At 39.2% G+C, this 27,378-nt stretch overlaps 1 protein-coding gene across 3 annotated transcripts; it reads left to right on the forward strand.

Moving 5' to 3' along the window:
• Positions 1-2,601: 2,601 nt before the first annotated feature.
• On the forward strand, positions 2,602-25,529 carry ydjc (YdjC chitooligosaccharide deacetylase homolog). Of its 3 annotated transcripts, XR_014089122.1 has the most exons (10): positions 2,602-2,706; positions 3,201-3,377; positions 5,807-5,966; positions 14,748-14,847; positions 15,228-15,405; positions 19,020-19,105; positions 19,203-19,279; positions 19,415-19,507; positions 19,613-19,665; positions 20,067-20,522. XR_014089122.1 is itself a non-coding variant. In XM_008402252.3 (6 exons), exons 2-6 carry the CDS (start codon positions 3,214-3,216, stop codon positions 21,682-21,684), a joined length of 933 nt encoding a protein of 310 aa, XP_008400474.1. In that variant the 5' UTR covers positions 2,602-2,706; positions 3,201-3,213; the 3' UTR covers positions 21,685-25,529. The 3 variants fall into 3 exon arrangements, 2 of the variants coding, with proteins under 2 accessions (XP_008400474.1, XP_008400475.1); XM_008402252.3 differs by lacking the exons at positions 19,020-19,105; positions 19,203-19,279; positions 19,415-19,507; positions 19,613-19,665; positions 20,067-20,522 and adding an exon at positions 21,354-25,529; XM_008402253.3 differs by lacking the exons at positions 2,602-2,706; positions 19,020-19,105; positions 19,203-19,279; ... (1 more) ...; positions 19,613-19,665; positions 20,067-20,522 and adding exons at positions 3,044-3,094; positions 21,354-25,529.
• The last annotated feature ends 1,849 nt before the right edge of the window (positions 25,530-27,378 follow it).

Raw genomic sequence — 27,378 nt, forward strand, 5'->3', positions numbered from 1 at the left:
TTACCTAACAAGTGCAACTCGTGCAAAACCTCTAGTTAGCTAGACGCAACATTGGCTAACATTAACTCTAGTTAAGTAATGTTAACATTTTAACAATGAGGAAAAATGTTAAAACTTAAAAATCTAACTTAAGTTTTAAGTCACCTCAAGTTTTAACTGTTGAGTGCTTTAGCTTTTCATCTCCTCGGCTGGTTTGGTCACATGAGCTAATCTTTTAAGAATACTTGGAATAGCAGGAAAAATAGTAGGTAAATAGTGGTGAAACCAAAAACAACTCTGTCTAAACTGTTTAGAGCATCCATCCTCTTTTTTTTCCGTCAGTTTGACCTCATGAAGACGTTACATTGGTAAATATAGAACATTTATTAGAAGTCATTCATTGACAGTGCAATAATTATTCTTAGCCAAATTAAATGATCACATTTACCTGTACTAGCATGGTAATTGTTTACTTGATGCACAAATTGTTGATATTGTGATTCTGTCATGTTGCACTTCATTTGTTGAACCCACATGCGCAGAACACACTCTGGAGACGGGTAAAGGTGATTTATTAAATACAATGAAAACAAGAAAATATACAAGATGATCCGGGGCTGGTACTCGTCTTGATGATTCAGGGTTTCTGGGTATAAATGAGATAGATTAGGGGCGTTCAATGGTTGTGGGAAAATTCAGTCCGGCAAGAAACCTCCTTGTTATGAGCTTAGTCTGAGGTCAGGGAGGATGTCCCGTGAGGATCCGGGGCTGCAGGCTGAGACGAGGGCGTGAGCCCCTCTAGGGGGCGAACAGGTGAGTGGAGGGTCGATCTCAGAGAGGAGACGGGAGGGAACCCGGCCGAGGAATAGCCACAGGCAGGACTGAGAGCTGGTCTCAGAACTAGAGGTCACCAACGGGTACAACCCGCCGCGGGGTCTCGAGGAGCTGATGTTCAAAGAGCTTAGGGCTTCGCAGGAGGATACCTAGGAAAGGCAGCACAGGAGGAGATTACTTAGAGCACAGGTAGGTCAGAGAGAAGCTATCAATGGTTTATCATCTCAGGCTAACACTCTGGCACAGGAGTGTCGGCGGCTCCGTCCTGATAAACTCCTCCAAACAAGGGTAAGTGGCAGCAAGTGTGCAGGTGGACCGCTGCAGGTCCACGCCCTCCCGAAGGTCCCTGGGCGCCTCCTGGTGGAGAAAAACTAGAGATGCCCCAGCCAGCCTTCCCTAGATCCTAACAGATTCTATGAGTTTTATTTGATTGTTTTAGAGTCAAAGAAAAATTTCCACCTCGGAAGACTAAATAATTTTATCATATTTTGTTCCTATGTATAGGACTCTACCAACAAAACAAAAATGTGGATTATTGCTTGTTTAACAACCCTGGTTATTCGTCTGTGAACCTAATTAATTTGTTCGTTACTGACTTTTGCTCAATTAAATTTCTTATGTATACATTGTATATGGTATTTTTTATTGTTGATAATGTTGTTTTTCATGTCTTATTTTTCTTCCTCCTATAAGTGATGGAGATATATAGATATGATTTATAATGTATAAAGGTGTTGTTTATGTCACCTAATTAGCTTTACATTCTGAAGAAAAATATGGTATTTTAGAAAATAATTTATCTTTCACGTTGCCAGAAATGGCGAAATTAATAGTAAATAATAAAGATTTTGTGGTATTCTCGTTTAGTGACACAATTATATTAGTTGTGTTACCACCCCCACGCCACTAGAGGCAGTAGCAGGCCCGAAAAGATGCGACTAAGAAGCAGATTTAGAAGTACACAGAAAGCTACGGAATTTGTTAAAAGCTGTGAGCTTCGCTGAAGTAAATAAAAAAGAGAAGTTGAAATACATGCTGAGAGTGAAACTCCTTCCTACAGATGAAGCTATATCGCAGATTTCAAAAGAAAATTTAAACGGGAGAACGCGGATAATATAGGAAATAGCGCCCCCTTCACTTCCGGAGTGCAATGGTCCCATTTCCAAATAAGGTAAGAGACTGACAGTGGTCCGTCCCGCCCCTTTCTGTTTGCTGCAGCGAGGTGTACTTGTCTCAAGCGCTCGGAGGTTCACTTAGCCGATCTATGTTTTCACACATACATATATATATGTATGTATGTGCGCGCGTGTGTGTGTACACTATTTGACTTCCTCTGAAAAGTATGATACAAATTTTTCCAACTGAGATGACATTGGTTTTGAAAGATTAATTTATTTGAATAGAAGTACTTGCCTTTATATTCTATATGAACATGCCAGTTCATATTTATAATACTTTGAGTCATGAAAGATGTTTAAAATTCCAAGCTAAACAAAGTCAACCTGTCGACAGGAATATGAACATATTTCTTCTATAAGACTAACATGCGCAAAGAAGTAGCGATAACCCTTTAAAAGATGGCAGTTATATTAACACGTCGGTTTAAAAAAGGCGATAGTCAAGGGAAAAGTTGTTTCAGTTTATTGATTTTTTGTTCACGTAACAAATCCGTGTATGACTTTCAACTGGAAAGATTCAAAATACTTAATAATTCTGTCCTAGTTTGTTCAGGAGAACGCGTCCTTATTCCAGCAGGTGGCAGTGTTGTCCTGTATTTACTATCCTCTAGCTTCGAAGAAAACTAGTAGGAAGTAAGCTTGTATTTTTTCCATCTTACCAGAGTAGCATTCACAGGCTGCTGTGGCAACATAGTACCGGTTTTGGATTTAATTGGTAAGTTGAATTTCTTTCCATTACACCCAGTTCTCATATCAGCGTATTTTGTTTTCGTAAAGAAAATATCTCGCTTCCTGCGGTGCCGTTTTAAAAGATTTTCCTTGTTTCCGTTTCGAAAGGATTTTACGTCAGTTGTATTACAAACTAACAAGTCATGGCAATAAATGTAAATTGTTTTCCAATTATTATTCTTCCGGGACCAGTATTGTATAGACGTTTCAGTTGCGTTTAAATCAGTTTTTATACTTTTGTATGTCATAGAAAGATATAGCACAAAACTTGAACAGAAATAAGAAAACATATGACAGACGAGTCAAAAGTAATCATACCATTGATTTCAGAAATAGTAATATCTTCACAATAAAACAACATTAAAGACAAGCAGGTGAGATCGAGGCATATAGCTAAACCAGTAGGAAGTACCAACTAAATCTACTGCATAAAGTCACCCGAATGTTACATTTAGTCTCCGTTCTGTGTGTCCACCTCAGAAACGTCCAAGAAATGCCTCTGCCAAGATTGTTGATGGTGGTCACAGGAGACGACTTTGGCTACTGCCCGAGAAGGAACCAGGGGATTGTGGATTGCTTTTTGGCCGGAGGCATTTCCAATGTATCCCTGCTTGTTAATGCCTCGGCTGCCAAAGAGGCAGCTGACCTGGCTGGCAGGTAGTGTTTGTTATTCCACTATATCTTTTAAGGTTCTAACACAAGCATGGTTAGGCAAGAATTTAAAAATACAATTGATTAGGAATTTAGGTTTTCTCCTACCCCCACTTTGCTCATTTAAATAAAAATTTAAATATTTAACATCAAATTAATTTAATATTTAGCTAACATTACTTATGTTTTAATTAATTACCCAAGTAAAAAAAAAGTGTTAAATTTTTACGCAAGATGTTCAAGGTAATTCACGTATTTTGTTTTATTACCAACATTTGAAAATTGTCCAATTTTACTCAAAACTTTATTAACTTTACAAAAATTATCAGTTTACACGTCAAGTGAACACATGAACATGAAAATTTAAGTGTGACAAAAAAACATGAAAGTTATTACTTTAAAGAACAAAAATTATAATTACATTGTGCTTTCATATATTACCATTTTGGTAACACTTTATTTGATGGGGTGTGCATAAGACTGACATGACACTGTCATAAACATAACATTCATCCAACTTTTGAAGCAAATTCTCATTAAAATTGTCATTATTTACTGAATGACACTTCATGACACTGTTGGTATGTTCCTAACAGGAGTGAGGATCAACGACAGAACATTCCCACTCATTGCACCACTGCACCTTAGAAAAACCTACAAAAAAGAACAATAGAGCAATTAAACAGAGAAAGCATTTGTATTTTAAAGAGAACAGAAAAATGGCAAATAAAAAGATAATACTTACAATTTTAAGACATTGTGGACTCACCATGTATGTGACATCATCAGAACTGATGATGTTTGGGACCAGATGCCTGGGTCGCAACAAACAACCTTCATGCAGTTATAACATGAAGCTGAATGATTGCTATAGTAGTCATTATAGCAATCATTTTATAAAATAAAATTTATTTAATAAATTGATAAAATTTTATTTTATCAATAAAATTTTATCAATTTTATTGATAAGTTATCAATTTTATCAATAAAATTGATAAAATAATTATTTATGAAACCAACATATGTTATATATCTTTACTGCACTGTTTATAATTAAATGAAGATAATTAATAAGCAAACTTACCACCAGCTAGCAACACGTTAGCAGTCTTCGTCCCTTCTGGCTCCTTTTGTGACACACATTTCATTTCCATCCGTTGTTGTCCAGTTGTGTTGTCGTCTAACTCGGACTAGGACGTCACCAGCTTGAATTTACTAAATTAGTAACTATTGTCAAGGCCTTCTCTACTTTTAAGGCAATATTATGCGAGTAAAAATGGCGAATTTATTTCCAAAATTTGGGCGTGTGAAGATTGTTCTTTGAACTTTTAAGAAGTAAATTTGCCAGCTCCTTAAAATGTTACATTTAAATGTTAAACAATTTATAATTTTTTAATTTATCTATGCTGAAACCATTAAATCAAATTTAACTTCATTGATATTCTCTTAGTTCATATAATTAACATATCTATCCATCCATTTTCTGTACACCCTTGTCCCTAATGGGGTCAGGAGGGGTGCTGGTGCCCATCTCCAGCGAACGTTTCGGGCGAGAGGCGGGGTCACCCTGGACAGGTCGCCAGTCTGTCGACCTACTAGCATATAATTTAGTAATATTTTACGTTTCCTGTCAACTTAACATCTTTTAATACAAAACCCCGGTGGACTGCCTCAGTGCCCTGAGCTCTGGGCTTAGCAAGTTTTCTGGAGGAAACCCTGCTATTGCTTTCAATTTGGAAGGTTTTACTTTTGTAAACCCTTCCAAAGGAAGGCTAAAAACAAAAGGAGTCAATAAATAGCGCTCTCTTGAAATTACTGAAATATGCATTGCAACTGTGGCTCTGTGGGAAGAGTAGTTGTCTTGAGATCGGAAGGTTGTAGGTTCGATTCCAGCCATGTGTCAATGTGGCCTTGGACAAGACACTTAACCCCAAATTGACTATGCCTGGTGTATAAATGTGTGAGCGTTTGTGAGTGCAAATGGGTGAATGTGACTCTAGTGTAAAGCGCTTTGAGTGGTCAAAATGATCGGAAAAGCGCTGTAAAAGTTCAGTCCATTTACCATTGCTCAACCAGTGGGTAGTTTAAAAAGGTGAAAATACAAATTGTATTTGAATGGTTCTTATATAGCAACATTTTGGTCTTTTTATTTAAGTCTCTGCTTTCAACCATCCATAATTTGTGGATTTTTATGCTATTAATATTTTATTGATATATCTTGTTAGTTATGTGTCTGATTTGTAAAGAACTTAAGTAGATAGAAATGCTTAGTTTTGTTATTGTGACTTAAAGCGTGTAGAAACCCCAAATTAAGTCTCTAAAAACCTTACAGAGGACCATTAAAATATTAAAGGAAATGCACAATTTTAGTTGCCATCACATAAGGTGAATAACTGCTCTTATCTTAATTTTTTTAATTTGATCTCTTAAATTAGACACAAAATCCCAATTGGCCTCCATGCCAACCTGTCTGAGGGCACCCCTGTGTATCAGCACCTCCAACAGATTTCCACACTCGTTAACCCTCAAGGCTTCTTCCATGGAAAGATGGGTTTTCGCCAGGCCTTGGAGAAAGGCCAGCTCAGCATGAACCAGGTACATTTACATTTAAATGAAAAGGCCTTGAATACCTTTTTCAGGGATACTCTGCTACTTAGGACTTTGACAACATATAACAGAAGTAACCCATAACAAGGAATGCACTGTATCTGTCTGTTTCCAAAAGTTCTAAACCTGTGGTTGTGACCCGCTCTATACCCTGCTGGAGGGTGTGTGGGAGTTCGCCCAACCAGTCTACTTATGCTTTGCGGACCCGGAGAAGGCATTTGACCGTGTCCCTTTGCGATCCCTGTCGGGGGTGCTTTGGGAGTATGGCCTACTAGGCCCTTTGGTACTGGCTGTTGGGTTCCCGTATGACCGGTGTCAGTGCGGCAGTAAGTCAGGCTCCATCAAAGCTGCCCTTTGTCACAGATTTTATTTGTAACATTTATGGGCTAGGCAGTTAACTGCGGCTATAAAAGCAGCATCAGAAGATTGTTCTTTAAAAGAGCCTGAGTTGTGAATGAAAAACAGGAGGCAGTGTTTTTAGTTTTGGTGTATATAGTGATTGGCATAAAAACATAATGCAATTACAGCAGCACAACAAGAGACACAAGGTAGTTGACTCAATAAATTAATTCCAAAATCATAAAGTCCATTGTCCTTTTTCTAGCTCGCCATCTTCAGATCCAGTTGAGGATCTGGTCCAACAGGGAAAAGCCCCCCCGACCTTTTCAAAGAGAGTAAGACGTAGTTAGCCACAATGAGCGGTGATAGAATCCTGGTGATGTTCCAAGTAAACAGCGCCAACAATTAAGGCAATCAGATCAGTAGATTCAAAGATTTATATCAATTTGTGTGGAGGACGCCAACAGCAAGCCACATTAACAGGTGAGGAAGTTCAAACTGCGTGCTGGAGGCGGGGCTTTAAAGAAGCTGGCAGAGTTCGGGGCAACACAGGAAGTGGGCCTGCAAAAATGAAAGTACCTGACTAATTGCGGGTTACATATTCATAATGTTTATGGAAATAATTTCTAGGCACAACCGAGGCACTGAGGGGACCCATTTTGGTGGCCAGGATTATGTCACGTAGGACAGTGGTCCCCAACCTTTTTCTTATCGCGGACCGGTCAAGACTTCAAAATTTTGTTGCGGCCCGGCGGGGGGATATGTTGGTGTTCTTGCTAAAGCCTGAATATGCCAGATTTGGGTTGTCTTGGCCCTTTTATCGCAGCCTGTGGGGTTTTCCCTGACTGGGAACGAGAATACAACCTGTTGAATGTGACAGGTAGCCAATCAGAAAGCGCGGTGACGCAAGAAGAGAGATTGGCTACCTCATATGTCCCAAACAGCTGACATGTGAGCAACTGAGAGTCCGGTGGATGTATGTAAAGGTCATTATTATATATTATTATGTTTATTCAGTTTAAAATGTTAACTATGAAAACACATATTCACCTCCAAATCATAGTGCAGCAAATAGAGCAGCTGCTCCCGTCGTCTTTTACCCACCGCCTTTTCTTTTTGTTACGTCTTTTATTCAAATGAGTCTACAAACTATCACTATTGCTTCTGCATCGTCATCTGTGTTTGGTTATTCTAAATTCCCGCTATGTTGGGCGTTTTACTGAATTATCCTCTGGCATCGGGATGTTCGTGACTGGAATCGGTTCCTGCCGTGTGGCTGGAGACACGAACCCATCCAACCTGTTGTACTTTTATCAGCTCTGTGGCCACTGAGGTTTGGAGAATTGGCCGACATTCTTAAATCTTGCCGTCTAAACCAGACTTAAGACTTACAAGTTCTACTCATCTCCTCTCGACCACTGCCCAAATGCTCTGACTCTGGTTGCTATGGTAATGCTTACATATCCCTTCGAAATAAGTTACAGATATGCAACAAAAACGAACATTTTACTTTCGTGAAAATTTTAACTCACGATAATGACTAACGGGAGCCAGTTAGTCATTATTAACGGGAGCCCTGAGCTTGTTTCTCTGCAACGAGACGGTCCCATCTGGGAGTGATGTGTTGATTGAGCACAGCCTGCTTGGTCTCTATGTGGCGAAGCAGCTTGAAGCTTCATTGCCTCATTAGCAGCCGGTCGGCGCATGTTACGCAGAGCGGGTTTGGAGTGGGACTCGCCTACCGGTCCGGAATAAATCCATTCACCTGTCTCTTCTCTGGGCCTTTTCCCCTTTGCAAAGAAACTTTCCAAAGACATCTGATCTGTTTCTTACTCATTTTGCTACTTGTGGGCTCAATGTTGACGCGTAAGTAACCGAGAGAATCCGGTAAAAGGATTTTCAAAATAAAAGATCCTCCAGACTCAAATAATACATAAAACGCAAATATTTAATTATTTCTTGCGCGGCCCGGTACCAATTGGTCCACGGACCGGTACCGGTCCGCAGACCGGGGGCTGGGGACCATTGATGTACGACATCCAGACAACAGGAACTTGAGCTTAATTGACTTATAATTTCCTCTAGGGTTTTATAATTAAGTAGTTTAAATTGGGTCATTTTTGCTGTTTTTGTTTTGTTTGGGCACAGCATTGGTACTGACCTTAGAGTGGATGTGCAGATTAATCCTCTGATTCTTTTTAAATTTCTCTGACAAGAAGCTGAAAAACTTGTTGCAGTCATTTCAATCCAATGAGACAAGTCTCATTGGATTGAAATTGAAGTGGTAACATCATAGGAGGGTTTGTAAGTCTGTCAACTGTTGCAAATAAAGCTCGAGCTTTAAGTTTTTTTTGTTTATGACATCTGCAAAGAAAGCCTCCCTTGCATGTTTTAGTGTTGAGTGATAGTTAGATAGTTACATAGTCTGTCTTTATAGATATCATAATAAATGTGAAGTTGAGTTTTACGCCATTTTTGTTTGGTCCTACAGCAGAATTGTCTTGCAGATCCATGGAGATTTTTTCCTCCCAGACACAACCCTCAACTTAATGGGGGCAATGTAATCAATGATATCTGAAACTTTAGACTGAAAATCATCTACCAATTTATCTACATCATTACAGCTAAAGGGTAAGTAAGAATTTTTACTTACATTTAACATTTGATTAAATGTTTCTGCTGTATGTTCTGTGAAAGAACATTTTCTGATAGTAGCTGCTTATCCAAGTGGGTTAACGGATAAAGAACCTTCAAAGATAACAGAAAGTGATCCAACAGGGTGACATCAGTTACAGAGACATTGTAAATATTCACACCCTTACTGATAACCAGGTCAGTGTGTGTCCTTGAGTGTGTGTTGCTTGTTTGACATGTTGTGTTAGACCAAAATTCTCAAATATATTTCTTGCCCCTCTGTCTTGGGGTTGTCAACATGAATGTTGAATTAAAAAAACAATCATTAAACCATTATAATCAATGCATATGAGAGATAGAAGCTCATTCGGGTCAGTAAAGAAATTTTCCACATATGTTGGAGTTTTGTATAAAGTTGGTGTCAAAGTTCATTTGTGGCCTTTTACCTCAATACACAGATACTCAAAGAAGTGAAATGACCCAAAGAGATTTTACTACAGTTCATGGTATTCCAAAAGATTGAAGCCACGCCTCCTCCTTTTTTATGTTTTCTATTCTCATTTAAAAAATTGTAGTTAGGAGGCACTGATTTAATGAGTACGGTTGGTTCATTATTGTTATTCAACCATGTTCCTGTTAGAAACATAACCTCAGTATTATGCTCAGTAATACTGAGTGATGAAATCATTAATTAATAGAGCTTCAGCACAGAGAGATTTGGTATTTAAAAGAGCTAGTTTAAGTGAGTTGGTAACCGATAGTTCGTCAGTCTGAGGTTCCTCTAGGCAGGGTATCAGTCTGAGTTTTGAATTAAGACCGCTGTATTTTGTATTTCTGTGTTTTGTAAATTTTCTTGTAGCGATCTGGACAGGTAATGTCCTGTTATGCGGTGCCAGGGTTAGGGTTAGGGCCAGACACATTCAGGAGGAAGTCTCATGGGATCTGCAGTGTGAGACTTTTGTTTCGGCTTGGCGCCCTGAGCGACCCAGGGTGAGCTGCTTGGTGTGGGGTGTACGACCTCTCCGCTGGTTTGAGGAAGAGTTGTTTCATATCCACGTTTCATATCGGACAGGGGCATTTTGCCCTGGATAAGCTGTTCCTCCTTCAGCTGTCAGAGTGCATCTCTGAAAGCTGAACAGTTATTATTATAACTATTATAAAAATAGTTAAATGTTTTATTTAAAAGGTGCTTACTGTCAGGGCACATAAAGTCACCTAAAAAAAAGATAAAAAATTTTTGAAAAAATTCCAAATAGAAAAAAAGAAAGAGATCCAAGTGCAAATGCTTGTTTAAACAGCAGAGCGTTCAGCTGAGATTTAAACAAATACAGCTTCCAGAGAGTCCTTTGCAGTAAGTGGGAAATGTGGAAGTTTATTCTAAATAGAGAAATTATATGTATAAGTTCCACACTTACATAGTTGAGATGCTTTCTATTCAGAAAGCTCACATCACCAAAGCACACAGACCAATTCGTTATTTCTTTGTGTGACAAAAACTGAGATAAATGGCTATTTACATTAGTGAGGTTTTCACATACTTTCATTTTTGTTAATTTATTTTGTGTGTGTGGAGTGTGGTTTCAGTGTATTTAGGTGAGTTTTGACGCTTTGTCCACAAAGAAAGTTTTCATGGCTGCTGCACATTTTCATGGCAGGTAAAATGTTGTGCTGCTGGAGCTGACAGTCCCATGGGAATATCACTTGGAAGAAGATTTCAATAAAAAGCTCTTTAAGTATGCTGGATCGGTCAGTCACTGTAACGGGGCAGGTTGGAGAGCGAGGTGCTTCACCACTTGAGTTTAGTTGCAAAGGTTTTGCAGCTCACTCTTTCACTAGAGCAGGGGTGTCAAACTCAATTTCACCAAGGGCCACTTCAACATATTGGCCCTCAACGGGCCACATTGACTGTACAAATCAGGAACGCCCAGGTTCAGTCCTCCAGGCTGCAACTTTTAGATACATTCCTGCTAAAACACACCCCTGACAAAAGGTTGACTTCCCTCATTAGCATCAACTCAGTTCTGTAGTCAATGATCCAGGTGTGTTAGAGAAGGAACACATCTAAAGTTGCAGATGGTAGCTCTGGAAAACTAGACTTGGGCACCCCTAGCACAAAATATATGGAAATGCAATGTTAAAAATAGATTAAACAACACCTCATATTGTTAAATAACGCTTTGGAGCGTCTGGTTAGGAAGCGCATTCAAAACCTTTGGTTGAAATGGCGCGTTAAATTCAAGTCTCCATTACAGACCAGAGAAAACTAAACAGAATGCAACGTTGTGTTAATCCATTTGAGGAGCCGGCAGTTTATCTTGAGGAAATAAATGACGATGCAGAAGTTAATTAGACTGTAACATGCGCAGTCCGCTGCTCCACCACTACGGACGCGGCTCTGCCGCTGCGAAGAATTATAAACTGCTGGAAGTAACTCATCCAGCGGATTTAACAAATGGAGCCTTGATGCACGTTACCCAGGAGAGCGGCGTTCTGGAGGAGCGCTGTAGACGTAACATATGAACATTTGTCCGTTTCGGAGATTCCAAACCACGCAAAAAAAAAAATCCTGGTAAAAGCCCACACCGGACCACGCAGGGTAAAACACTCACAGAGTTCAGTTGATCTGTTTGGATCAGACAGATCCAACTGACTGATGAATTAGCACAGATTTTTCTGCAGATGGGAACCAGGTGGAAGTGCGTTCAGACCCCAGCGGGTGAAGTGATGGTAATTTAAGTGAAGTCGCTTAATTTAATTTATTAAAAGTTATTGGGGCCACAGTCAGTGGTTTTTGTCTCTACGGAGAAAAATGTAGATGCATTTATCTGCTTAATTTGTGATGGGATCTGGATTCACGGTGAATATTAGCTAAACCGCATAAAATGCGGCTAAATAGCTGATGTTAATATGATTGTAATTTCACGGATAAATATAGTACATGAACGATTTTTTTTTTATGTTGTCGGTCAAGATGACGAATAACAAAAAAGTCTAGCGCGACCTGCCACCTGACACCAACTCACACATCTTCATTCACAATCTTACTTGCAAACTGATGTTTCTTTTCTTGGACATTTTGTTTTGATGTTAGCTTGTCGATGTCTCGGTTTTATTCGCTGGTAAAATTAATAAGCAGCTTGAGGTGAATCTGCTGCTGTCTAGTGGCGAGAAGCCATAATGTTGGCTGGTAACAATCGGAATGCATTATGGGAGATGTAGTTTGTAGTCAATTCGTGCTCAAAACATATTTTAAGTCAATCATGGGCCTATAAAATGCTGGGGAGCCACATAAAATGACATAGCGGGCCACATGTGGCCCGCGGGCCTTGAGTTTGACATGTGCACTAGAGCCTCAAGAACTGTATTTTCCGCACTATAAGGCGCAGCGGATTATAAGGCGCACCTTCAATGAATGGCCTATTTTAAAACTTTTTCCATATATAAGGCGCACCACATTATAAGGCACATAGAATAGACGCTACAGTTAAGGGTTGCCACCCGTCCCGTATTGAACCTATACGGGACGCAATTTGTTCCGTACTCTACAAATGTGGATGTGTAATAATAAAGAAGTGGTCCCCGAGTACTTTATATTAGTACTTTTACTTTATATTAGTGAGGCTGCCCCAGTCGTTGTTTCACTCACGGTGTTGGTGTTGCGATATTGTGCCCAACTGCTTTCTGGGTAACACAGACCAACCAACACGCTGCCGCCGCAGTCTCTGTCTCTCTTCCCCCAACCCCCCAGGCTTTACATGTATAGGGGCTGGTCCCTTGGTAACCCTAGTCGGAGCACCCCGGATGAATATCTAAAGCGACTTTGTTGATATAAAAAATGTCAACAAAACAGTCCGACTCGGGTCGGCGAGGAGAGTCTTCTGCGATTGGGCCGGGGCGTGGCCGGACGATGGTCACCCTTCTCCATTCGCGCACAGCATGTTCGTGGAAAACGTGGTGCTACATGATCTGCAGACAACCTGATTTTCAGGTCCGTAGGTAGATAGGCCAGTCAAACTTTATTAACAAACCAACGTTCTGACTACTATCCCAGCATGCACCGCGCACTTCTTCTTCTACGAGGGAAAATGAAGTCGGCAGCTGCTTACCGTAGTTGTGGCTCAATATTGGTCCATATATAAGGCGCACCGGATTATAAGGTGCATTGTCGGCTTTTGAGGAAATTGAAGGTTTTTAGGTGCACCTTATAGTGCGGAAAATATGGTAGTCTTGGCATCAAGGAAGAACGCAGAAGGAGAGCCATCCTTAGTGTAACAGTTGTAGAATGAATCACGTCAAGGAACCAGGATTTGCATTGATTTATTCCTGTTTAAAGCAAAAACATGTTCCGCAGCAGCTCCTGGCTCTGGCTTTCCCACACACACCTTTACCATCCAAAAGAACAAAAAAATAACAATGTTTGCCCGGTAAACTGGATAAATGCAAAAAAGGTGGGAATTAAATACCCAGAACAGTGCTGTGCTAAACATCAAAAAGTTAAACAACTATTTACAACTTATGAGTTGAACAGCATACTATACTTTTTTTACATCTTGAAATATTTTAATGTACAAACAGAAGACAGCTCTGTGCGCTTACCTCTCCTCAGCGCAGCTTGGCGCGAACTGAGGAGGGCAGCGGGAACACACCGGATGTGACACGGAAACAGGAAACAAGAAAATAAAAACTTCTCCACCAAAATAAAATACAATTTAAAAACCAAGAAAAAACAAATATACATAGATAATGGGGATGGATTTGGGGCCACATTAGAATCCAAAAATAAAAAACAGTATAAAACAGAAATAACCCACTGCAGTGCAAAGGCGACAGCAATCATGTAAATTTAACAAAAGGGTGTTTTGAGAAGGTTCAGCAGAATTTTTTTTTTTAAATTAACTTAGCTACATTAGCACCAAGGAAACAGCAGAGGGGGCTTCAAGATGGTTGTGGCTTAAGAGAGGAGAACAGTAGAGTGAATGTAGCTAGTTAGCCATCTTGAAACAAGCTGGGGTCTGATCATCCCTGGAAGTGGGAGTGTGATGTTGAAAGACCTGAAACACCCAATGATTCCAGGAACATACCATACCAACTTTATTTATAAAGCACTTTAAAACAACGACAGCTGATACTTAGTTTAAAAACAAACATACAACTTGAAACTAGATCTGGCTGGAATTGAAAGCCAAGTAAAATAGATGGTTTTAAGACGAGTTTTAAAAGTGGACAGTGAAGGGGCCTCTCTAACCTGCAAAGGCAAGTCATTCCATAACTTAGGACCCATGACAGAGAAGCTCTGTCCCCTCTGAGCTTCCTTCTGGATCTTGGTACCTCCAAGAGCAGCTGATCTGCTGACCTGAGTGACCGATAGGGCATGGAGGGGTGAAGAAGCTCAGAGAGGTAAGCCGGGGCAAGATTATGCAGTGATTTAATAACAAACATAAGAATTTTAAAACATGATCACTGATCACTTAAAACATCACTGATAATGTGTCTAGATGCATCAGTGGATGTATTCACACATTCACATCATTCAGAAAATTCATTCATTTTCTGAATGAATTCACATTCAGAAAATCCAAGTGTCTTCCTTCTAAAAATGAGAATGCAAATTCTTCATGTTTTTCTCATCCTAATCAACTTATTGCTATCTAAAGATAACATATAAACTTGTTTGTGTGGTGAAGAAAATTTAAGTGCCAGTGAATGAAACTCAGGCTCATGGGTCACTAAAGTGATACATAAAAATTGGATTTCTTCTTAAGTTTTTCTCACTTTTATTTTGGGTTTTGTCCCCAGGTAGAGCTGGAGCTGAGAGCCCAAGTCAGGCGCTTTATAGAACTGACAGGTCACCTTCCGCATCACATGGATGGACACCAGCATGTTCATGTTCTGCCAGGTATTGCATAATGGTTAGCACCTCAGGTTTTTATGTGTGAACTAATCTAAATGGCATTGCAATAAAATACCAATTACTTCTGAGCGGACATAAATAGATGGCTTATTGTCCAATGGTGAGTGACAATGTCCACTATGTAAGTGGATATTATCATTTACATTGATCATTTTGGACTGTGTGTAACCATTTCTGAAAGTTACTACACAATTGGACTGATTTGGAGTAAACAGGATTATTTGATTTTATTTGGATGATTTGGGTTCTTGGAGATTTTATAAAGTGCTTTGGGCTGCTATTTGTAATTAGGAGACACACAAATAATTTGAAATGAACTTGATGGCAAGAGGTTTTAATTCTGTTCTACTGTTTATACTGTCCAGATGTTCGTGAAGTGTTTGCACAGGTCCTCTCTGACGTAAGGATTCCATTCACTCGTGTTCCAATAGAACCAGGTTTGCACAACTGTCCGTGGGTGCCAGCACACCTCCACACTTTTTACATGGATGTGGAAAAGGATGCCCTGGACTCAATCCCCATCTTCAAACACTATGGAATCAGGTATATTTGTGTGTTTATGAGCCAAAGATACAAAGATAAAGCATCTTCTGGTTTGCTATTTTTCTTCTTTTTTTTTCTTTTTGTTTTCAGCTTGGGTTCTCCTTAGTTTCAAAACTTACATGCTTACATTTTTGGAGAGAAAAAATGCTTGAAAGGAGGGAAAAAAGCCATCAAATGTGGCATATGTCAAGAAATGTTATTAACCCCTTAACCCGCACCGGAACGCCCCCGTGCCATTTTTCCATTGTATTTTACAGGGGTGAGATTTAAGGGTTTAAATTCTGCCTTATATGGCAGCCTAGAGTCCCTCCCTTTTGATTGACACCGCATTTGACCAATAATGTTATGAAATGGCTTTTTCTGAGCCAATTATCCAGGGAGCGACTCAAGCTCATTTTGACATGCCTGTATTCTTTCTGGAGTATTTCTAACTGGTCAACTCGGAGACTAAATCTAAAGCTACTGATGTGTAGCCAACACGTGTCCTGTCATAAGAATATAAGGCATTTTGGGGTTTGTTTTGGCATTAATTCACCAGCTGCATGTGTAATCTGTGGACCTTTGTTGCGTCAAAGTCAGGCTCTATGTGCCCTAATGCGTAACGGTGTTTACAGGACTTTTTCTCACCAACGGAGAACCACGTTGTCAGAAAACTGGATGTGTTTCTTCAGCAGAACTTCACAACTTACCGGAGTGGATGATTATGGCTGTAAGAGTGCTGACAAGTTTTGGATTTGAGAATACCGGAAACTTTCAGTTGTTTGCTGCTGCAGTCAGAGCGAGGTGGGTAGAGCGTACCATAGAGTGAGAATGGGGTTCCGAGGGAATGGTGGCGTGGGAGGAACATGGGGTGACACTGGCTGGGTTAGCGTACCGTTAGAAGAGGGGAGTTGGACTTCTGGTTTGGCAATGTAGAAGAAGGAAGCAGGGTGAAGGAGTTCCCGGCCAACTTTCTTTAAATTACTTTAAAACCGGAGTTATACACTCCTATCAAGCACTGGACTGACAGAAGCACTGTTCCTGAACCCTTGCGACGTTATAATGGCCAGTGATAATCCTAAACAACAACAGCTTTCTACTTCAACCAGGCAAACGAATAGCCTAGCTAGCAAGGTAGCCGCAATGGCCACGGCTTCCTCCGACACTGAACCACTTGGCGAAAGTAAATGCAGAGATCCTGTTTCCATGTCCCAACTGATCACAGAACTATCTAAGCAGCGGAACAACTTTAAAGAGGATGTGGCCACATTATTTCAAGAGTCGATTCTCCCTCTACAAGCATCGGTGGACAGACTGCGGGACGAAGTTCGCTCTTTTCAGGGCCGCCTTGTAGCAGCAGAAAGCCTGGCAGGCGATAAAATTATTGCTGCAGGGTATCTGATTACTGGTAAGGCATAGCCGTTTATTGCATGGATCTTGTTCTTGTCATTGAGCTGGCTTCTCAGGACTTGCCTTATTCGTTGGAGGTATTTGGCTGTGGCTCCTTTCCTTGTGACCTCATCGAGGTTGCCATTTGCTTGTGGTATTCCCAGGTACTTGTTTCTGTGCTCTATGTCTGCTATTGTTCCTTCTGGGAGTGAGACCCCTTCTGTGTGGACAACCTTCCCTCTCTCTGTAACCATCCGACCACACTTCTCTAGTCCGAATGACATCCCAATGTCAGTGCTGTAGATCCTGGTGGTGTGGATCAGTGAGTCGATGTCTCGCTCGCTCTTGGCGTACAGCTTGATGTCATCCATGTAGAGGAGGTGACTGATCGTGGCCCCATTCTTGAGTCGGTATCCGTAGCCAGTCTTGTTGATGATTTGGCTGAGAGGGTTCAGGCCTATGCAGAACAGCAGTGGGGACAGAGCATCTCCTTGGTATATGCCACATTTGATAGACACTTGTGCAAGTGGTTTGCAGTTGGCTTCAAGGGTGGTTTTCCACAGCCCCATCCAGTTTACAATTAAGGCTCTTAGAGTCCTATTGATGCTGTACATCTCTAAGCATTCAGTGATCCAAGTGTGTGGCATTGAGTCATAGGCTTTCTTGTAATCAATCCAAGCCCAGGTTGGTGTGTCGGGTTTCACAGTCTCAGGTGACTGTGTGGCCTCTGCTATTTTTGCTGCTGCCCTTCTGTGCCGTGCTCATGTATTTATCCATGTGCCCGCTTATCTTAGCCGCTATCACAGGACGAAAAATGGGATTTTTGTCAGCTATTGACACCTTGTTCTGCCGTGCACATGGAGATTGAGGGCTTTCGGCAAGAGGTTTTTGTCAGAGTCGACCACAGGCAAAAATGGTCAAAAACGCTGTGTGTCTTTGTTCCCCTATCACCCCCTCCCCTTGTGCATAGCAGAGGTTTTCGTATTTAAATGAAGTTGCTGAGTGCCATGGAAATGCAAATCAACTGTTGAGCACTGCCTTTTGACTCTTATTCATTTTGGAGCTAATCCTTTTTCATTTCTGTTCACCATAAAGAAGTATGTTTGGAGAAAACTATCTATCTTATCCATTAAAATATATATTACATGTGTGTTAGGAGCACTGAAAAACTTAGTTTTGGTTAAATTGAAGATATAAAAGAAGTATATGCATGAATACATACAATAGACTTTTGTGAAACGGGATCTTACTTTGACATTTATCTTGTGATGGGAGGAATTGCACAACTTAATCAAAAATAATAATAAAAACCATGTTCCAGAGTGGTAGATTGTACATAAAGTATTTTTGTGAATAATATTCAAACTAAAGTTAATGTTCACTGATTGCTTTAAAGACCCAGAGTCATGCTATACTGGAGTGGTAGTGGTCATTCCACATCACAATACAGGACTTAAGAAACTACAGATTTTTCAGTATTCAGTTGCTTAACTCTCGAGTTTAAATTGAAGAACAAAACGGTTGAAAGTTTGTGATACCTTCTGATAGAATATAAACATTTGTATTCTTTTTTTAAAGTTTTGTTAGTTAAGCATTAAATATAACTCACGGATTATGAATCATATTCTGTATAAAGTAAAAAGGAGACAGCTCAAAGTAGAATTGAGTAAATAAACATATAATTAATTGGTAAAAGTTTTTTTAGCTATTAATTATAATAAAAATAAAATATACTGTCACGTAACTTTTGAAAAAATAACTTTTAGAATGTATTTTTTTCTGTCAACTTTCATTTACACTCCAGTCCAGTTGGTGGCAGTAATGCGCTTTCATAGTCGGTCAAGCAGCCGCCATTAAACTCCCCGAGGAAGATTTGCACTGGTGCTAATGAGTGCTAACTGCTACACCCAACATGAACGAAAATACCCTTGCGTTATTTGAAATGGTGGAAAAAGTCCTATTTCACGGAGTTACCTTTTCAGTATCGTTTTGATATTAAGCAATGATCCGGCGGAAAACAACAGATGACACCGCGGCGGTCCAACAAGACCGAACTCACGGTAAGAAAGCTTTAATAAATAACACGTGGAGGGAGGCCAGTTGCTTTGTTTGTTTCTTACAGAAAGCGGTCTGTCGTTTTCATAATGCTGAAACAAGTGTAGGATGAGATTTTGTATTGTAATCTCTATTACATGTGATGTTCTGAACTCTTAAAAATACTCGCATCTTCTTTGATTTTTTTTCAGACCTGAAAAATGGCCAAGCAGAACCAGCCAGACCTCAGACCACGGTGCCGAGGAGCTCTGAGTCCACCAGGACCAAGAGAAATTCAGTAAGTTATGATTTCACATTTAGTGAATAGTTAACACTCGCATATTTGTAAGGAAAACTGACCTTCCCGTTATTTTATTTATTTTGTTGTAACGCAGTACAGCAAGGCAGAGTGTTGAACACACTAAAAATCTACAAAATGGCGGACGGATCTGAGGACGAAGTCATGAAGCCGGTGTGTATAATCACTGCGTTGATTCCCGACTGTACAATGGCTGGTTGAGAATAATTTTAACTTATTTACTTATGTTTTTTGAGAAAGCGATATATTTGCTACAATATTTTTTAAATTTTACATTTATTTTTATAGACACTCCACAGAATGAGAGTCACATTTGTGTCAATCAGACTCTTCAGGAACGTTCTGAAGAGTCTGAACGTTCCTGAAGAGATGCAACTGTGTGTGAGTATCTACTATTTGAGAATGTTGATATTTTATTCTTCAACATTGTTTATGTACATAATGTAATTCTTCTATGTATTGACAATGCACAAAAATGTTTTCCAGCTGCATCCAGGACCTACTGCCAGTCATCCAGCTGTAGCTAAAGAAAGAAGCAGGTCAGATTTATTACTAGAGATCTCACAATTGCATCAAACGCATCAGTTTTGCATGCATGTTTGTATATATGTGTGTATGAATGCAATCAGCAGTGAAAAGAAAAATGACATTAAATTTTCTTAAGAAATTGTAACATTTTGGGACAAGATGGTGTGCAATAATTTTAATGTAGCCTCAATGGTTAATGACAAATCACTTAAGTACTTTTATCAATGTTTTGTTAAATATCATGTTTATTACATGATATTCAGGAGTTGATACTTTACCACATAGCCATAGTTTTTAATGACAAATGGATTACACCTGTTTCTAAACCAAGACACTTAAAATGTCAGTATAGTTTCAACAATATGTTTTCATAAAGATTCTTTATGACTTAATGTCTGTTCTGTGTCAACAGCTGCTGGAGGCGAGGGAGAGCGTCCTGGCAGCAGAGGAGATTTCCTTTTGGGAAGGTGTCACCATTGACCTCATGTCTGATGAAGAGGATGGCGTCTTCGAGGGTGAATCAGGCTGGATTGTGAAACCACCAAGTTTCCGCAGCCAGGAGCTCGACAACCTCTGCTCCAAACTAGAGGAGAGACTTGAAGCTAACCCTAAATACAGCATGTTGCGTCATAAGCCCTTGTATGTTGGATCATGCTCAGAAAGAACGCCACCACCACACGGCCCAGAAGTAGACAAGCATTTTGTGCTGTAATCTTTTTTTTTTAAAATATTATTTTATTTTTTAAACTGAATTTTTTATTTATTTATAGATGTGTTATTTTATGTGTGGTTTCTTTATTTGTAGATGTGTGTTATATGCATGTATATACATATTTCTTTTTCAACAAAAATTAAAAATATGAACTTATGCCTTGTGCTTGGTGTATTTTTATTTCTGGGTTATTTTTTTATAATTTATTAGGGAGGGGCTTAACCAGGCCTGTAATTATAAAGGTCTAGTGTGTCCAATAGGGAGATATCTACCAACCAATCACATGTCAGTAATGAATTATGATGTCATTGTTTTTTCATCCAATGACTGACAATTCACGTGGGTCTCCTGTTGCTATTCACATGTTAAGTAGAGTCGTCAAGCTGTTAACACCCCCCACCCCCTTGTAGGATTCCGCATTCGACTGCGGCCGGCGAAACTGCGCTGCCCCGCCAACTGTCCATTGCTGTCGATATCTGTTGCTGACTATTTGCATTTGCGTCAGAATACAGGGTCAAAAATCCCACTTTTTGTCCAGTGTATGATGCCTGACATGAGCTTCCATGTTGTAGAGAGACAGGTTATTGGCCGATAGTTGGATGGGACTGAACCCTTTGAGGGTTCCTTCTGTATCAGGATTGTGCGCCCTTCAGTTAACCATTCAGGGTGAGTCCCATTTTGTAGAAGCTGGTTCAGTTGAGCTGCCAGTCGCTCATGGAGGGCAGTGAGTTTCTTAAGCCAGTAGGCATGGATCATGTCAGGTCCTGGTGCTGTCCAGTTTTTCATACCCGAGACTCTGTCTTGGACATCTGCCACAGTGATGGTTACCGGGGCTTGTTCAGGGAGGTTGCTGTGGTCCTCTTGTAGAGAGGTTAGCCACTGTGCATTGCATTATATTGTTGAATGCTGTGGGTTGATTTCATTTGATTGCTTTTAGAGCTCTTAGTCCTCCTTTTGTTGTAATATTGCAATACTTTATGTTTGCAGGTGGCCAGATGTGTACTTGGGACTCTCCACCATGGGTCAGAACATGTCAGTTTCAAGCTTGCAGAGGGCTCTCAAGCAAGCTTTGGGAACAAGAACTTCTAGCACCATCTCCAGAAGAGCACCTGGCCTTCATCAACCAGTCATCACAGCAGAGCTTATGGTTCATCCAGGTTACCCAAGTCATCCTGATGAAGGCGGCTGTGGGGAGGGCCCAGATGACTTCTCCCAGTCTACTGAAAGAGAACATGAGCTGAATATGCTCAGAAGCCCATCTGTCCTGGAGCTTTACTGCCAGGAGGGAGTCCAACTCTGTGGTTTTAGAGACCTTTGACAACTGTTGTCTTGGAATAGTACAGTTTTGCACTTGTGGATAAAGTTTATATATATTCCGCTTTTACTCTATGATTCATAGAGATTTAATCCTTGTGCGTGCGAGGACTGAGGAAAACGTAGAGGTCTATGGAAAATGATACAGGTTTTACGTGTGTGGGGTCGGTTGGACCCCATTTTGACATACAAGGGTTAAACATGTACTTAATGAAATAGAACAACATGATTGTAAATCCTTCTCTCAACATGAGCTGCTGGCTGGAGCATGTAGGCGTGGCTTAATAGCGAATTCCAGTCTGTTGCCGTTCGCCTACATTTGACTAAATCACACATGCATCATCTGATTTACACCAAACTTCATATGATTTACCTTTAACTTCCAATGAGCCCAGTTGCCTTAAATTGTAATTTGACTCCACTGAGCCCTGTAGATTAATCCAACAGCTATACCTCCTTAATACATCAACCAATCTGCATCAGATTTTTTGTGCATCATCAGTGCTTAACACATTGAGAGTCAATATATGTGCCTTGACTCACATATCTCAGAGATGGTGTAGTCAGTTGGGGGGACAAAAAAATTGTCAAACAACACAGAGTAGTCTATTTTATAAAATATATATATTTGAATTTAGTGTATCCATCCGTTTCCTTTGTAAAATTAATGATTTTCTTAATGATTTTAAAATAGAAATTGAAAACCATAACACTTTCCAATAAAATACAGTCAGTACCACAACCAAGTTTACTTGGTAACAGTAAAAAGTAAAGCAAACAGAAAAAAAAAGACACCTGGAGCGATCAGACGGTAAGTAAAGCAGCGCACCTGGACCAACTCTCAGCTGGATTAGCGTGACATTCATGTCCTGTAAAATTTTTGCTGATTTCTTCAGAGTATTCAAAATTTTTTAATTCCTGTTTTTGTGGACTGAATGAGCTGGAAGCCCAAATTATGTAACAAAAAACAAACAAATACTTGAAATCGTTTAAACTGTGGACCCGGAATCTATGACCTATGAAAGTTTAACTTTTTGAATGGAATTACGGGAATTAAACAACTTTTCCATGATATTCAGATTTTTTGGAAAGGCCCCAGTGAGGAGATTTCGCACTCTCCTTGTAGTCACTCATCACTACACTACTATATGATTTTATTATTATTTTTAGTATTAGTTTTCTAGTTGCACTAAGCATCAAACCGTATCAAATGCTTTGTCCACTTAGGCAGAGTTAATGTTCTCTGAGATCTGAGAAACTCGTCCCTTAAAACTCGAGCAACCAAAACATGTTCTGTGACTCTTACTAAAAACTCAACAAACGCAAAATTGAAGAGCCACTTAGAGCAACATTAGCATCATTGAATTAAATCTCCCGTTTGTTGCTCATCTCTGTGCAGTGCGGCGGATTTAACTCATCTTGCAGGGCCTGTCCAAGACGCCTGGAGCAGAATTTGATTTTGGGGCCCCTCTAGTTGCTAAAATCATCAGCACCTCTAACGTCTGTGTTAGATTTAGTGAAATCTGGAAGAGTAGTTTAATTGGCCAACCTAAAAACAATCAGTTATAGTTGCAGTTTACTAATTTCTATTTGTGAATAAACAGCTCAAACTCAAAGATTAAACTCACAGCATCAGATTGTACTTAAGGTAACAAAACAATCCAACTATGAATATTGTTCTTAGAACTTTTGCAAAGTAAACTTGCCAGTTCCTTAAAATCTTACATTTAAAGGTTAAACAATTTAAAATCTTTTAATTTATGTATGCTGAAACAATTAAATAAAATTTAGCAGCATTGATCGTCTCAATAAATAAATTTTTTTTATTATTAACCTTAACCCATAAGTTACGTTTATTTACTGTATCTGTGGTCTTTGGTAAAATATTAGTGTTTATGGGGCCCTTGAATCCCTGGGGGATCAAATGGAACCACTGACTTAATTTGGATTAAACAGAAGTGCAAATGATTGATATTCATTTTAATTGTGTGTTTTTTTTTATTTGTTGTTTTTAAGATTCTATAGTTGTGGGTTTAAACAGCGTTTCACTGACGATGTGAAACGTCGTTTTCACATCGTCAGATGTCCTGGTGAGGCAGAGCCTCACCTGTCCTGGAAAAACAATATATAATCAAATATTTTATATTGCCATATTCACCCTGTGGTTTGTACTATGAAGTATTTACTTTTCATTTAGCTTAACCAATTTTGACTATTTTTTTCTTCAAAATTGCTGAATTTCTGCAATTTCCCATTCAAATGTCGGAAGCACAGCTGGTGAGGCATTAACGAGCTGAGCCTCACCAGCTGGATGATCGGTTAAAATCAACGCAAGCAACAATCTTGGATCTCTGAACATTCTAAGATTATAACAGTACATGTTAACAGTAAAATCGGGGCAAAAAATTGAAAATTGTGCCATGTGAACTAGGCTTTAGTGGGCACACCAACATGCAGAAGCCTTGTCTGACGGTTCACCCCCCTTCCATCGTCCCCCTGGGCCGCAGTAAAATTGCCAAGCCTTGATCAGTCCGCGGTGATAAAACGGTTGGGGACCAACATTTTCTTTTATATCTATGTATTTATATATCTATCTATAGATGTATATATATATTTTTTTTCCATGGTGAAATAATTTATAATGATAAGATAATTAGGTAACACTTTATTTGAAGGTGTGTGCATTAGACTGACATGACACTCACAAACATGACATAACATCTGTCATGAACATAAAGTCTTCATGAATGTTTATGACAGTTGTCATGAAGTGTCATTCGGTAAATAAAGAAACTTTTAATGCAAAGTTGCTCTAAAAGCTGCATTGAAAGTCCATTAAAAATGTCAACTTTGCATTAAATTATAATTTACATAATTTACAAAATCATGCAAAGTTGACTTTCAATGCAGCTTTTAGAGCAACTTTGCATTAAAAGTTTCTTTATTTACCGAATGACACTTCATGACAACTGTCATAAACATTCATAAAGACTTTATGTTCATGACGGCGTCATGTCAGTCTCATGCTCACCCAGGGTTGAAAGTAAGGGGGTACGGCAGGGTACTACGTACCCCTAAAAGATTTAGTGGGGGTACGCAGTACCTGCAAGAGAGGGGAGCGGCTGTCTGCTGTATAAAATCAACGGGTTCACTGTGCAGCTGTGACTGATTAGTTTTTCAAGAACAATCTAAAACACGACTTAATCGGTTAATAAATAACTTTTTTCCCATTTCTGAACTGTTCGTGCTTTGCTAGAGCAGCGGTGCAACATGTTGATCGCAGAAGGTTTTGAGTCGATCTCAGCATTAAGTGACAAACTGAACGCAGCCAGGAGGCTGAGAGCAGCACGTCCTCCTCTGACTGGATTAAAACGTTTGTAACTTTATTAAAGAACAACAGGGGGAAAAAATCGACAAAACGTGTTCAAATTAATGACCCAACAACAATAATAATCTCAGTGATTGTTTCAACAAGTTTTTGCGCAATTCTGTGCGTTTTGGTTTTATTACCAAAATAACCAGCAGAGCAGGAGTTTAAAATGAACTAATCAACCACCGCTGTGTTCATGAGAGGCTTATTAATGATCGTAAAATAAATATCAAGCCTGAAAACCTAATATCGTATCAGACTGAATGTTATGTTTTTAACGTCATCTCTGGTCGGTTTGTGGAGCGCAGGAGGTTGCCATGGCAACGGGTGTGCTTAATGACAGAGACGGAGAGTAAAACGGTGCGAATCGTTTATAGTTGATCACCTGTTTGGGTTATTTTACCTTTGTTTACCTTTGCTGTGGCTCATCACAGCAGCTGTAATTTCTGAACATTCAATAAACTACAAACTTGGACTAATTCTTTGTGAGTATATGTCATTTACAACAAACATCAAACACGGTAAATATGTTTCATTAAGTATTTAACAAACAAATGGCTTCTACCACGATAATTATGTGAAATTAAATTAATTGTCTAATACACAAAAAATAGTTTGGTTCTGTTGGGCTCAGAGTCTGAGGGGCTTTTCCTCTATCAAACACATTTTTTGCCTCTTATTTAGTGGAAATATTGATGTTGATGATTCTCCAAAATAATAACATTTTTCAACCTTTATAGCTCCACTGTTGAAAATGAGAAGCTAACATTAACAAATGACATTGAAATAAAATCCAGTCCAACATCTGGTTTGAGGTGATTCGTCTGGAAACTGTTGGAGGAAAAATATCCCAACTTCAGAATATGAGCTTTTAACCTTACAGAGCTCTGTGGTTCCTCCTATCAGTATGAGAGTCAGGGTGAGGAGGGGCCATGTTAGGAAGAGAAGTGGAAGCTGCAGGATCTTCAGAACAAACAGGTCATGATGCTGGGCTACTGATTATCCCTCTATCTGGACACAGGATCAATAGAACCAGTTTAAAAGCTAAAATGAATGGTTATATGCCAGACATGGAAAACAGGGATGACTCCATGCCATGATGTTCAGAATTTAGGTCTCATGGCATCTCAAGGTGTCAACATTGCAGCCAGTGGGCTGAAGGAAATACAGCTTTATTTTGTAGCAATTCAAGAGCTAACCAGCTTTTATCACTTCATATATATATATATATATATATATATATATATATATATATATATATATATATATATATATATATATATATATATATATATATACATACACACACACCATGCAGTCACCCCCAAACTGGAGCAGTGGCTCAAACAGATCCCAGGAACAACATCAGACATCTCAGTCCAGAAATGTGCAGTTCTAGGCACAGCCAAGATACTGGAGGAGAACCTCAAGCTCCCAGGACTCTGGTAGAGGACCCGAGCTCAGAGGATGAAAGAGAGAAAGATATATATATATATATATATATATATTTTTTTTTTTTTGTCATAGTACCCCCAAGAATTTAAAACTACTTTCACCCCTGTGCACACCCCTTCAAATAAAGTGTTACCGATAATTATATGTAAGTGTGTGTGTATGTATATACATGCATGTATATGTGTGTATGTATATATGCCATCTGAAGATTTTTTATTTTTTTGCACTTATGCCGAGTAAACTTGGGGGTGGTGCTGAGGGTTTTTTATTGCAAGGTGTTATGAATTTTCCAACCAGACAGTATGTCACTGTATTGTACTATCTTTATTTTAAAATCATTAAGAAAATCATTAAGTTTACTAAAGAAACTAATAAAAACAAACTCTGAAGCTAGACGATTTGTGATAGTCATCAGTATATGTAAAAAAAAGTCTGACAAGACATGTTTGATTGTAGCAAGTGATATTTGTCTCAGAAAACACGGACATTTTTCCATCATCTGTTAACAACTTCATCTAATTCTTTCCACAGATTGAATCTTTGCCATGTTTTTTTGCTTCCGTATTGATTAGCATTCTGCTGTCAAGTCATGCTTAAAATTAACACTGTGTTAAAAAGCCATAGATTTCTGTCTGTCCTTGACAAAATGACATAGTACTCAAAGACAAACTAAAGTGTTTTTGTTTGTCCTGTAGTTAGATTCTTTGGAGGACCAAAACTGACAAAATATATTATGAATTTCATAGTACGCAATATTTAATAAATTAGAATGAGTTCCAATGAGTCTTGTATGTTAGATTAAAAGTATCTTTTGAAAATAACCTTTAAGCAGGTATTACACATATTTTTCACTGTTGATGTAATATTCTAATC

The sequence above is a fragment of the Poecilia reticulata genome, chromosome 9 (assembly GCF_904066995.2).
Source record: "Poecilia reticulata chromosome 9, P_reticulata-male-v2, whole genome shotgun sequence".
NCBI lineage: Eukaryota > Metazoa > Chordata > Actinopteri > Cyprinodontiformes > Poeciliidae > Poecilia > Poecilia reticulata.

Excerpts from the sequence above, each read along its gene's own strand:
- ydjc (XM_008402252.3), top strand. The coding sequence starts at position 3,214 with ATGCCTCTGCCAAGATTGTTGATGGTGGTCACAGGAGACGACTTTGGC. Across the intron at positions 3,378-5,806 it reads GCAGCTGACCTGGCTGGCAG|ACACAAAATCCCAATTGGCC; the intron begins GTAGTGTTTGTT and ends CTCTTAAATTAG. Across the intron at positions 14,848-15,227 it reads GCATGTTCATGTTCTGCCAG|ATGTTCGTGAAGTGTTTGCA; the intron begins GTATTGCATAAT and ends TATACTGTCCAG.